This window comes from Mauremys reevesii, linkage group 1 (genome assembly GCF_016161935.1).
Source record: "Mauremys reevesii isolate NIE-2019 linkage group 1, ASM1616193v1, whole genome shotgun sequence".
Classification (NCBI taxonomy): Eukaryota; Metazoa; Chordata; order Testudines; family Geoemydidae; genus Mauremys; species Mauremys reevesii.
Window position 1 is genome coordinate 227023632 of NC_052623.1, and position 13696 is coordinate 227037327.

The 13696-nt window shown below is 43.3% G+C and overlaps 1 protein-coding gene across 6 annotated transcripts in view; it reads right to left on the reverse strand.

Annotated features, from left to right (window-relative positions):
* Positions 1-392: 392 nt before the first annotated feature.
* Positions 393-13696, reverse strand: part of PARP11 (poly(ADP-ribose) polymerase family member 11) — a 33976-nt gene continuing 20672 nt past the window's right edge. For 3 of the 6 annotated variants that reach the window (XR_005587490.1, XR_005587491.1, XR_005587492.1), the window contains 3 exons: positions 10083-10234; positions 9114-9593; positions 7119-8040 (listed from right to left, as the gene is read on the reverse strand). Coding sequence is in view for 3 of the 6 variants with exons in the window: in XM_039497082.1 (XP_039353016.1) it covers positions 7936-8040; positions 9472-9593; positions 10083-10234 (379 nt within the window). In the remaining 3 variants the exon portion in view is untranslated. Of the gene's footprint in view, positions 2116-7118; positions 8041-9113; positions 9594-10082; positions 10235-13696 lie in introns of those variants that run through there. The other 3 variants (XM_039497082.1, XM_039497083.1, XM_039497081.1) reach the window with 3 other exon arrangements.

The following is a 13696-nucleotide window of genomic DNA, read 5'->3' on the forward strand; positions in this document are numbered from 1 at the left end:
GATTGATAGCCCTTATTTTAAATCAGACAAATTAATTTTTTTGTTAGCAGCTGTACTTTATATTGCCTATTGGAATTTTTTTTGACTTCTATGGAATTATGGTATAGCCAGCAAGGCAGAATCGTTAGCCAGGTTCTTTGAATATTAATTTGATCCTGAATATAAATAATATACAATGTTCATATTTTATTGTAACTTTGCCTTGATAAGGTTTGTTTTTTTCCAAGTTGTGATTTGGGAGATTTTTGGGGTATCTATGTTTAACTAGGTTGCACTGAAACTATTAAATAATACCAGAAACACTCTTAAAAATCAATCAGTCTTTAATGTACAAAAAATAAATAACCATGAAAAAGATTCAATACACTGATTTGGATTAGAAAGTGTTTTGTTCTTTTTAAAAAACCTTGTATTGTAATTAGTCAAAACTGGCACAAGATTGTGCAGTTAATTAGGACTATTGCATAAACTGGCACTTCTTTTCAGAATCATAAAGAGCATGGATTATCATACAGTGTAAGTCTGTGCAAATCAACAGCTTAAAAATCAGGACCGTTAAAGTCTGCTTTGTCTTGTGTCCCTTTCTGAAACTATGGCCTTTTGTCTCACACCATCTAATGCTCAGTACCCCAAAGCTGTTCTTCAACGCACATTTACGCTTCTAGGTGCTCGAAAACACTGCTTGCTCCCACTTGAGTTTTTCAAAGCAAAATGACATTAACCATCTGATCTACTGTGGCTTATTTATTCCCTCTCTTAATGCTAAAAAAAGCTGAATGTTCCCTCTTTGTACGTCGCTTAGTTTGTTAGTCATTTCTTCCATGCTGCTCTGATCCCCTTCTCTTCGGGCCCAAACAGACTCCCTCTGAAGTTAATGAAAAGACTCCCACTGGGAGCTGAAAAAAATTATGTAAATTTTCTTATTCATGTCTCACGCCATCTCTCTCTAGTACTTACCTACCTTATAGGACCTTTAGTAAGGTTGTCAGTCAATGTTTGTAAAGTGGTTTGAGACCTTTAAATGAAAGGTGCTATAAGATATTTCAGGGAGATACTGTCTCTACAATGCAGTGTATTTGTTAAAGAGCTTATGGGTCAGAGGGAAACTGACACTCTTACCAACTTGTTTGGTAAGAGACTTTTTCAAAACAGCAGGAGGAAGTTCATTATATTGGGGTCTGTTATTAATCATGTTTATTACATGTGTGCCTAAGGACCAACCTAGTTCATTGCACTGTACAACCAGAGAAGCTAAATATTTAAGCTCTGAACACTATTTTCTCCAAAGTGTCATGCATAGGTGAGTAAAACTGGCCTTTCTGAAAGCAGAAATATTTGGAACAATATTATCCTGATTGCTCTGACTTCCCAAACATAAAACAGAACTTTTCTCAGCAGCGTTGACTGGTCAATTATGACAAGGTGATAACATGGGTATTGTAATTGGCATAGGCATGTTGCCCAGCTCAGAACTCACACCCCAGGGTGAGTGGGGATAAGATCGCTTTAAGTGTTCCCAGTTTTGGGCTGCTGCAGGGGCCCAACAGGCAACCAGTGTAATTTAGACTGTGTGCACACGAAGTTATGGCAACCTAACCCTGGCTGCCCAGGGACACCAGTGCCGCCCAGAAGCTACACAACGTTGTGTGTTTTGGCCCTGCCCCCAACACACCTCTTACAGGAGGGCTTGCAAGGAGGTCTATCACTGTCTTCCTCAGTTCCTGCCCTGGGAGAACTCTCTGCCAGTCAGATCAAAGGCTTTTAGAGTCTCTTTACACTACTCTGAGCCCTTTAGCTGACACAGAGGGGTCAGAGAGGGAGTGTGACCCACATCAGACTTCCTGGCTCTCAGTGCAGCGCTCCGTCTCCAGCAGAGCATATTGGGTAGGAGCTGAGCATTCAGGAAGTCTGCACAGAAGGTGGGTTTGGAGTCACTTTTTTTCTTTACCACCCCTATCTTTAATTTACTTTCACATCCACCATTCAAAGCTTTGTTTCTTCAGTTTTTCTTCTCCACTTAGTCTTCTCCTCAGTCTTTACCCCACACGTGTTGCTTTGGGTCACATTTCTTTCACTAAACTTTCTTCCATGTCAAAACTCAGTCTGGAGCCACTGCTTAAAGGGAAAAAACGTAATTACGTTGACATGCAGGCAGCATTTTAGATCTTCAGAGGGTTAAGTATTAATACAAACACAGATAACTTTGTTTTTTGCATTTATAAAAATTTAAGGCAGCCACATTACATGACAAAGCTTTTTAAAAGTCACTCTCACTGGTTAATAAGTATTGACCTTGACATAAAACATACCACATGTTCTCTTTCTGGGACATGTCTAGTTGAGTCTCAAAACTACTCTGTTGGGGTCTTAAGAGTACTTCCTGAGACCATTCCTAGTTGATCATCAAAATTAGATGATTTCTGAACAATTTGCCAGCTGTTCAATTATTGCCAAGATCACCTGAAGACCTAAATACCCTTCTCACAATAATGCAGTCGGTACCTGTATTTTTGTTTTGTACAATGGTGTGTGGTGCTAGGAACTACACATTAGACAATCCTTGCTCCAAAGAGCTTATAAACTAACAGACAAGAGACACAAAAGATGGAGGGAAACAGACATAGAAGTGAAGTGACTTGTCCAAGGTTACATATCACATCAGTGGCAGGTACTGGAACTAAGCCCTGTCTCCTAGTTCAAATCCAGGTCTCTCTACAGAGCCAAACTTCATTCTCTATTTATTCTGGCTCGTTTAATTTGTTTAAACTCTATAATCTTTTTAAAATAAAAAATTCAATAGAAAATTAGTCCAAAAGAGTTGTTTGTCTGGTGACAGTATTGTTGATAGAGATACAAGGTGCTCCTCACAATCACCACATGCATTTAAGACGTGTATTAGCCAGCAAGACCATCTGGCATTTTGAATCTCATTGTTCAACTTATATTTGCTGAACCATCTGACCACTGCTACAGCCTGTACTTAAAAACGCAGGCCTTTTTACTTTGTCTTTTAGATGAAGAGTAGCCAAGTCCTATAAATGGCATGTGAAGTGAGTGGAATTTACTCTCTGCTGTAACCTAAGAAAAATCAGGATGCCAAGAACTTAATTCTTATTTTTGCTGCTCAAAGAATAGCCCTGGAATCCCTCCCTGACTTCCAAGGTGGTGCCTCTGGAAAGGAAGAGGGATGAACAGATGTATCTTTAACTATATTCCAATGGAGAAGATTAAAAGAAATCCACTTCCTCCAGGAGTACAGCTACCCTTCTGGGTGTACTGTAGCATTCCTGCACCCTTTCTACCTGTATAGAGGAAGTAGAGGGCACAGATGTCTCAACAGCTGTATGTGGTACTGTGATTTCAGTGACCGAAGGCCTAGCTCGTACTGCTGACATATGAGCTAGTCAGGGAGACACTGGTACTGGGCTCAGATAGGTCACTTGGTGTCAAACAGGGCAAAGCCACTGAAAGGGACAGTACCAAGGTGCTTGGTACAAAGATTGCTGAAGAGTCACAGCCAGAGGAAAGGGAGCGAGCAGATTTAACTGGTACCACAGACATTCTTTATAGACAGTATCAAGGTGCCAGAGGAACCTATCTTAGCCCCACCAGCTGAAGAGCTTGAGATGAGTCTAATAAATGTGAACTTGTGTCTCTGTTTAGAGGCTCCTCAAAGATGGAGGCCTATGTCTCATCTGGTATCCTTCCTACCCCTTCCTGAAGAAGTACACCACAGGGGTTTCAGCCATCTCAGCCCTGGAGCTTGGGGTGGAATCACAGCTCATCGGGGCATGAACTGAGGAGGGGTGGCAGGAGGATTGAGTCTTAGCTACATCCTTCTCCTTATCGGAGGAAGTTTTCATAGAGAACTCAAGAAAAAAAAAAACTCTCGTTAGGCAGACATCCCATGTCTTCCAAGTCCACTTAGAAAAAGAAGAGCAGATGGATCATTGGTCAGAGACATATCTTTTGCCTAAACAGAAATGGCACTTTGAATGCGCATCCTTGAGTGGCGCAGACGTATCACAGGGGGATCAGGTCTTAAATCTTGAACCTTTAGTGTTTTGTGTAGCTTCTGGGCGGCACTGGTGTCCCTGGGCAGCCAGGGTTAGGTTGCCATAACTTCATGCGCGCACACAGTCTAAATTACACTCAATAACAACTCAAGTCCCAGAAAACCAGTGGGTGGAGAGGACGAAACAGATAAGGCTTAAAAAAGGCAAAAAAGTTTTTTAAAGCCAACTACCTAACAACTGTATTAACTAATGACTAGCACTAGCAACAACAGAGTCTCAGAGAAGCTGGTGGATACTGCAGGGCTCCATCTCACTGCCATGGGTGGTAAAAGGGGACTGAGGGAGACTTGGGTCTGCTCCACCCTTTGTGCCCTCAGGTGGAATGACACGAGGACATCTAGGATGCAGTTGCAGCCCCATTAGACACCACTCCCTAAAATAACCTAATCTTGGCCACATGCACATTAAGAGAGGTACCCAGATGGCCAATTACATGAAGACCACCATTCATGGAGACTGATTAAGCCCACTTCAGCCCACCTCCTGGCATGTGGTTTACTGGTATCTGTTAAAAAGGGACTGCAAGCCAACTTTCCCCAAAATGGAATCTGTCCTGGCCTTGCTGTGAAGTGTAATGCTGGATTTAAAATATCTAGTTCCAATAAGCACTCAGTAAATGTCTCACCCAGACATATTCTGTCAAGCTGTAGAAACTGCCATGGCCCCTACAACATGGGCTTTAAGGCCTTTATCTACCAGAATGCTTGCTTGCAAGCAACAAGTCTGAAAACAAACGTCAATTTGTACAGAACACCTCCGGAATGAGAGAGAAAAATTTTTCCTTGGACCTCCCATACACAATATTGGTGCCTTTTAGAAAGACTGAGATCTATCTAGTGTGACAAAGTCCCTCTTCTACCTTGGTGGGTCCTGCGCTTCTTGGCGGATTTGCTCACCTCAGTGATCTTCCCCTCTGGTGGAACCCACAGTCTGGATCAACTCCTCCTGTGTCTGATCAGTTGGGAGGTTTGGGGGGAACCCGGGCCCGCCCTCTACTCCGGGTTCCAGCCCAGGGCCCTGTGGAATGCAGCTGTCTATAGTGCCTCCTGTAACAGCTGCATGACAGCTACAATTCCCTGGGCTACTTCCCCATGGCCTCCTCCAAACACCTTCTTTATCTTCACCACAGGTCCTTCCTCCTGGTGTCTGATAATGCTTGATTGTATGATAATTCCTCAATCCTCCAGCAGCACACCCTCTCAATCTCAGCTCCTTGTGCCTCTTACTCCCAGCTCCTCACACGCACTTCTCTCCTCTGGCTCCTCCTCCTTGACTGGAGTGAGCTCCCCTTTTTATACCAGGTGCCCTGATTAGCCTGCCCTGATTGGCTGCAGGTGCTCCAATCAATGTAGCTCTCTCCGGTGCCTTCTAGGAAGTTCTTAATTGGCCCCAGGTGCCTTGATTAGCTTGGAGCAACTGCCATTTTGGTTCCCATGGTACTAGGGATTTGCTTAGCCTGGAGCTAACATACCTGCTCCTCAGTACTTTCCTGTAGCCATCTGGCCTTGCTCCATCGCACTAGGTAATGGAGCACATAGCACTGTCTTGCAAAATGGCTGCTATAGGAGGGTCTGATATCTGGAGAAGCAAGCCAGCAGCAAGATGGAAAGGATCAAGATAAAGTCAGATACTTGGGGCAAGAATATCCAAAAAAGACCTTAAAATCTCTGGCTGAGTCCTTCAAACCATCACTTATAAAAGCTTCTCTGCTTTGCTCCGCAACTGAGATATTAAACAGCTTGTAGGATCTCTCCTGATAAATCAAAACTTGACTATCTAGTTACAATACAAGAGATTGGAAAGGCACATGGTGGAGAATCAACAAATGGTGGAGTCCCCGCTAGAGAGAGACTGAATACCCTCTTGTTTGTTTTTCTCTCTAGACCAACTAATACTATAATCTCCTTTCTCTATCCAACTGGGTTCTAATACTGGTTGCTTTCTCCATAGTAACTGAGTGCCTCCTAAGAATAACAACATCAATGATCTTTCTCTCCCTCTTCTCCCCTTCTTTATTTTGCCAGAAGGGGTAAGTTTAGCAGGTTGTTGTTTGTTTAAAATGTCATTATTACTGAATTTGAAGAGAGGGAGTGTTGGCATGAGCAAGGTTGATGTTCTGTAAAAGCTTGGGAAAAGAGGTGCGGGGTTTACATCATAGCTCTGAATGCTATGAACATAGTTGCCATTTTTATTTCATCTGGCAGCAAGCCCCACCATCCTCAATACAGGTTGGATGCAAGGAGTTATCCACTGTAGTTGATCGTTTCCTCACCTCTTATAAGTGAGGAGAAGAACCCAAAAGAGACAGAAATGCCCACTCAGCCAGGCATGTGACAACCAGTATTGGGGACATGCTGAACCAGTTGCCTCAATGCCATAGTGTTGGTTGTCAAGGAAAGAGTCTAGGTACAGGAGGACCTTGCCAGAGGAGATACAGTATAAATCTCTAGATGTCACCTCTGAACACTGATGGCTGAAACTGGACTTGGTAAGTCTGGATCTGAAGGACACACTATGAAAAACCACAAAATAGAATCTCTCAGTGGCTACAGTTATTCCAATCAAATGAAAAATACACCGACTTCCTCCTTGTAATTTACCTGATTTAGAACTAAGAACTACCATTCAACTTTTTTAAAGCCCGAGACATTGCATAGTAGCTGTCTACATGGTGTAAACAGCTTCAGTATCAAGAGTTATCAATACAGATGAAGACGATCGTACCAGAAAAGCTGATAGAGTGGACACTAGATGAAAAGCTGAAACCACCCTCCATGGCACTCTGGACTGGTGAGATTAAGGTTTTTCAATTCCCTTGAGTCTAAATAGAAAATAAGGCACAGAGTGGACAAGCTATAGAGGCGTAAGTAAACACAAGCAGGATAAACATAAATCATATTGATCTTTTGAAGATACTGTATGCATGCCAAACATACACACCTTTTAAAAAACAGATTTGTTGGTTACTTTTAGCCACAACAGCCCAGTAAGACTTGAGGAAAATAGTTACTGGATTTTGGAAATTAGTGAGTGAACAAACAAAAGGGTACAACTTTTTTTATTTTGACTTCTTATAATTTCATAATGTCCAAGTACATGTATTGTAGAATATTTTATAAAAATAAAGAGGACTTAGTCTGAGGACACCCTACCGCATTTGCTAGTAAATCTCTGATGAGAAGTCGGGAGGGTTCACTACAACCTAGGGGCGATTCCCTCTGCTTGTGTACACATACTCATACTGGGATGGCGTAGCCATTCCTCCATGGCTGCTACCCATGCTATCAGAGCTACACTATTTATACTCATGCTAGCTCAAGTATGCGTATATGAGCAGGGGACTCACACCCCTAGCTCACAGTGTAGATGTCGCCTTATTGTGTGTGCATGTGTGTATTACAAGGCTTGTGGATCAGTGAAGGTTTACCGTTCTGTAGCACCAAGCACTGGTTATCATTGCAATAACACCCAGAAATCCCACTCAGGAGACCCATTGTGCTAGGTACTGTACAAGCACAAAGGAAGCCACAGTCCCTGCCCTGAGCAGCTGAAGAAGATAAGTCGAGGAAAAGTTTCCAAGAAATTTCAAAGAACACAAACAACCAACACGTGGTGTGACTGCAACAGTCCATGAACAGATACAGATAAAGGACTTAGGGAGGAGGGGATACATGTCTCTATTAGCTGGGTCATAATGCCAGGCTGTGCATGTGCAGTAGTATGCTCCCTCCCATGCCAGAAAACTAACACAACTTTGAGTATATCTAAGGTCTGTGTGACAGGGCAAGAATCCAAGAGCAGGGATCCAAAGAGGCAGTCTCGTGAGGGAGAGCCAATGTGTTTTTACTCATTTAACACCTCACTTCCCCTTCTTCAGGAGTTTAGGTCTCTCTGATCTTTCTTCTGGTCCCTCTTCTCCTCCCCAATCAGATTCTACCTGGTAAAAACAGTCCATACTCTGCATCTATGCAAATGGAAAGAAAACTTGGTTTACATAAAATCAGAACACACGTTTTACTAAAACCAGTCATGAAACATAGGGGAAAATTAAGGGATGGAATTTTTAGAAGCCCTTCATTTTGGTTTAATACTTGTTTCCATTGAATTCAATAGAGTATTACCATCAACTTCAATGGAAGTAGAGTCATGTCAACACTGAGTGCATCTTAAAATTCCAGCCAAGCTATAGAAAGTCAGCAGCATTCAAACAGAAGCCGGCTATATACACACACATGTTTGGGGGGGGGGGGGGGCGGGGACGAGGAGGAGGAGATGACAAAAAACACACTTTACTATTAAATAACAATTCTCTAGATCACATAAGAGATCCTAGCACAGGACTCTAGGGCTAAATACCAACCTAATTACTGACCACAACTGCTGTCACGTATATTATTCTGTCACAACCAGACTTCAACTTATAGGTTGCACAGCATTATTGCAAGGTTGCTTGAAACAGTATCAGACCTAGATTTAGTCCTAGCAACAGGTTCAGTTTAATGGGGGAGAGGATGATAGCTCAGTGGTTTGGGCATTGGCCTGCTAAACCCAGGGTTGTGAGTTCAATCCTTGAGGGGGCCATTTAGGGATCTGGGGCAAAAACCTGTCTGGGGATTGGTCCTGCTTTGAGCAGTGGGTTGGACTAGATGACCTCCTGAGGTCCCTTCCAACTCTGATTCCAGACCTTTGCTTTCCCTAGATGGATTGTTCTGTAGATTTAAACTCCAATCTACAAGTAATACATGCTGCAATATACCAATAACTATTAAGCCCCCCACATTCTGAAAAATTATAAATAAAATCTTTATAAAAGATTATTCATCTGTACACATACTGTATCATATGCATAAATATATATTTTACACATGGATAATACATATGTATTATTTTTTAAAATGTATAGCAGTAAGAATTCTTTGAAGACATTAAATGTCCAATTTAATTAAGGCTCAGCTAAGCCACATTAAAAAAATTTATAAACCCTAAATGTGAAAAGCATCAACGTTTATTTACAGGACCAACAGATGGACAACCAACCTTAAGCCAAAAGGATTTTACAGATGTAAACCAGATTTTCCTTCACATCTCCATCTCTGCTCATCACCACGAATTTAAAAAAAATTGTAAGTTATATTTCCTTCGCAAAGACATACTGCCCATCCATCACAACCAACCTAATATTCAGTTTGGCTCCTTGCAAAACTTAACAGAACTCTATTAAATATTCAGGGTAGATTTGATTGGTATCAAAGATAACAAAGATCTTTGGATTCCAAGTACTATCCACGCAGCTGTCGAATAAGTTCACAAAGCTCCCATCTTTTGAAGGAGGTCTCATGTATTTGGAATCTCCAATGACATAGTCTCCAGTTAAAACACGAGCAAGAAACATAACTTTATACGTTCTGAACACATGATGTTGCAGACTGACACCATGGATTTGAAAAGTGTCTCCATGCTTCATATCGTCTTTGCAGAAACGACTGGAGTACGATGCATCTCTTGCAAAATAGGTCCCTTAAAAAACAAACAGCAAAAATTATACCTGATGACAACAGTCTCATTATGAAATCAAAATGGTGTAAGATCCGAATCAGGCCATATATCTCAGTTTTATATTCATAATCAACCCAGCAAAATTATAGTAGTGCTGTGCTTCTCAAGCTTTTTCAATGTGAGCCACATCGTAGTAGGGAGATTGTCCCATGACCGGCTTACCCTTCTGCCACTGGACTATCATTTTCCACCACCCCACTGCATAACGTCCAACTGTGGCAACTACAGGAATTGCTTACTCAATATATTTTAGCTGTCTTTTTATCACATTTAGCAGGAAGAAGAGAGACAGATTAAACAATTCTCCACAGACCACCAGCAAATGCCCTACAGACCACAGTATGGTAAGTGCATTTGTGGGACACCATTATATGTTTAGAGAGGGAAGAGCAAAATAAGTATTACTCAAAAATTACATGGAGCAGTATTAAAGGAGTCATTACTGCTTACCTTTTCCATACACAGCAGCATGCATACCATTTATTCTCCAGTCAAAGTTATGAATGCATATTGCTTCTACAAATTCATTGCTGGTACCATGAAATAACATTTGTTCATTAATGGTAGGGACACCTCTTCTCTTCTTTAGCTGAGCTTTTTTCCTACAAACAAAAGCATAGCATTACAAAAGCTTTTGTAATCAATCTGGAATTGCACAGAAACTGAGAGGAGAAATGATACTGCAACAGCTGAATTTGAGAGAAGTGACGAAAGTTGATTCTGCTCCTCAAATACAGCTCAAAGTTCTACCATCTAAGTAGCCAGCCAGCCAGTAGCTATAAAATCCCTCTTAGTGGCTGTTCTCTAATTGCTCTACCTGTAAAGGGTTAAAAAGTCTCACTGCTATGCATAGGTAAAAGGAAATAGGAGGGCTCCTGGCCAAAAGAGCCAATGGGAAGGCTAGAACTTTTTAAAATTGAAACAAGATTGCCATTTGTCTGTCTGTGGTTGTTCTCCCGGGGAGAGGCAAACAGGGCAGCAACTATCCTGTAAGAAGCTTGGGGCCAGGTATGAAAATAGGGTGACCGGATAGCAAGTGTGAAAATCTGGACAGGGGTAGCGGGTAATAGGAGCCCATATAAAAAAAAGTCCCAAATATCAGGACTGTCCCTATAAAATCGGGATATCTGGTCACCCTATATGAAAAATCATCCGTATCATACTTAGAAACTACTCATTGGAAACCCCAGATATGTAAGTAGATCAGGAAATGTCTAGGAAGATGCAACTAGGTTTATCTCTTTATTTCTTTATGGCTTCATGGACTCCTCTGTGCTAACCCCAGATGCTTTTGTTTTGCTTGTAACCTTTAAGCTGGACCTCAAGAAACTATTCCTGAAGGTAGTTGCTCTTTTTAAATCTAGCAATAGCCTAAGTTTCCAGATGTATTTTCTTCATTTTGTTTTTTAATAAAATTTACCTTTTTTAAAGAACAGAATTGGATTTTTGGTTCCTAAGAGGTTTGTGCACGTTATTTAATTAGCTGGTGGCAACAGCTGATTTCCTCTGTTTTTCTTTCTCAGCTTTTCCCTGGTAGTGGGGTGAAAGGGCTTGAGGGTACCCCACAGAAAGGAATTCCCAAGTGCATCTTCCTGGGTTCTGAAAGGTGTTTTGCACTTGGGTGGTGGCAGCATCTACCCATCCGAGATCAGAGAAAAGCTGTAACCTTGGGAGTTTAATACAAGCCTGGGGTGGCCAGTATTAATTTTTAGAATCCTTGCGGGCCCCACCTTCTGTACTCAAAGTGTCAGAGTGGGGAAATCAGCCTCAACAGCCCCCCCCCCCGCCAGCTCCCCTGCCACTGCATGAGGCGGGGAACCCCCCACCACAGCTCTCAGCCCCGCAGGGCAGCGGGGGACCCCTCCTAGCCACTGGGCAATGAAGTCCCTGCAGCTTCCAGCTGCTTCGGGGGGGGGGGGGGGAAGCAGGGTACTGGACTCTCCTCCCTCCCCATTTTTGTCAGGGATGATTTTAGTAAAAAGTCAGGGACAGGTCACGGCTTCCGTGACTTTTTATTTATTGCCCATGACCTCTCCATGACTTTTACTAAAAATATCCATGACAAAATTAGCACCTTAGTGATGAGGTTCATCTGCTCCAAATGACTGGGTCAGACAACCAAATACATTATTTCACCCCAGAAAGCAGCTGAGCCTCTGAGACCATTGCCAGCCATCCTTGTGACTTTGATACAAATCTTTAGGTTTCCCCACCCTGTGGAAAAATAAGGGCAAGCAGTTTCTGGACTAAGAAGATTCCCCTCGTGCCTTTATACTCCATTGTGCATAAAATTTTAATACTGTATATTACTTTGCAATTAACACACACAGTAATATTGCAATACTGTTATTGCGTGCAGTATGATTATTACAGATTCCCATTTCTGAGTTCATGTTTCCAAAAATGGGGTAGTGGGAACTCCACAGCTTTGGAGTTCTTAAAGCACACACTTAGGCCTGGTCTACACTAGGACTTTAATTCGAATTTAGCAGCGTTAATTCGAACTAACCGCTCAACCGTCCACACCAGGAAGCCATTTAATTCGAACTAGAGGGCTCTTTAGTTCGAATTTGGTACTCCACCCCGGCAGGTGGAGTAACGCTAAATTCGACATGGCTAGCTCGAATTAGGCTAGGTGTGGATGCAAATCGAACTTAGTAGCTCCGGGAGCTATCCCACAGTGCACCACTCTGTTGACGCTCCGGACAGCAGTCCGAGCTTGGATTCTCTGACCAGCCACACAGGAAATGACCCGGGAAAATTTGAATTCATTTTCCTGTCTGGGCACTTTGAATCTGACGTCCTGGCTGGACATCGGGGCGAGCTCCGCAGCACCTGCAACGATGCAGAGCTCTCCAGCAGAGGAGTTCATGTGATCTGTGAATAGAAAGAGGGACCCAGCATAGACTGACTGGGAACTCTTCGATCTGATCAGTGTGTGGGGCGAGGAGTCTGTGCTTTCGGAGCTGCGCTCCAAAACAAGGAATGCGAAGACCTACGAGAAGGTCTCCAAAGCCATGAGAGACAGAGGATACAGGCGGGATGCAACGCAGCGCCGCGTGAAAATCAAGGACCCCAGACAAGGCTACCAAAAAATCAAAGCGGTAAACGGACGCTACGGAGCCTGCCACCACTGCCCCACCAGTGACCGTGGACTCTGATGATGGGGCAGTGTCGACGGACAGTTCCTCGACGATGTTCACGGACGGGGAAGATGAGGAAGGGTTTGTGGAGGACGAGGCAGGCGACAGCGCTTACAACGCTTGTTTCCCGGAGAGCCAGGATCTCTTCATCACCGTCACGGAGATCCCCTACCAACCCTCCCCGGCCATGAACCCGGATCCTGAATCAGGGGAAGGAGCAGTCGGTAAGTGCTTTAACCATGTTAACTTTTATTAATGTAACAGGAATCTTAAGTGTGTGAAAAGGAGGTCTCTCTATATATGGGGATAGAACAGAAATCCTCCAGGGAGATCTCCACGAAGCTCTCCTGGGGTTACTCGAAAAGCATCAGCAGGAGGTTCCTGGGGAGAGCTGCCTTATTGGGTGCTCCGTGGTAGCACACTTTTCCGCGCGAGGCTTTCATTAATTACTCATGGAGCACTGCCTCCCTGAGCACGGCTGCATCGGGCCCTGGTTTGTGCTAGCTTTCACGCAGCATGCGCTCTCTATCCCCTTCAGTGACCGTCCTCAGGGTGATCTCGCTCGGAGACTCCTGCATCTATTTAGGGTAATTACTGTAATTTTACGCCTGGTCCAAAGTATGTTTAAACAATCTCCAGACAGACGGCATAGCAGAGACTCAGCACGTAGCTGCGTGACGAGCATAACGGAAAGCCAAAGAATATCATGGACGCTCATGGAGGGAGGGGGGAAATGAGGACGCAAGGTATCCCACAGTTCCTGCTGTCTCCGCTAAGCATTTGCATTCTTGGCTGAGCTCCAAATGCTTCTAGGGTCTAACACAGTGTCTGCGGTGGCTCAGGGCATAGCTCGGCAACTTACGCACCCCCCCACACACACACACACACAGAAGTGAAAGGGGAAACGGTCCTGTGTTGACT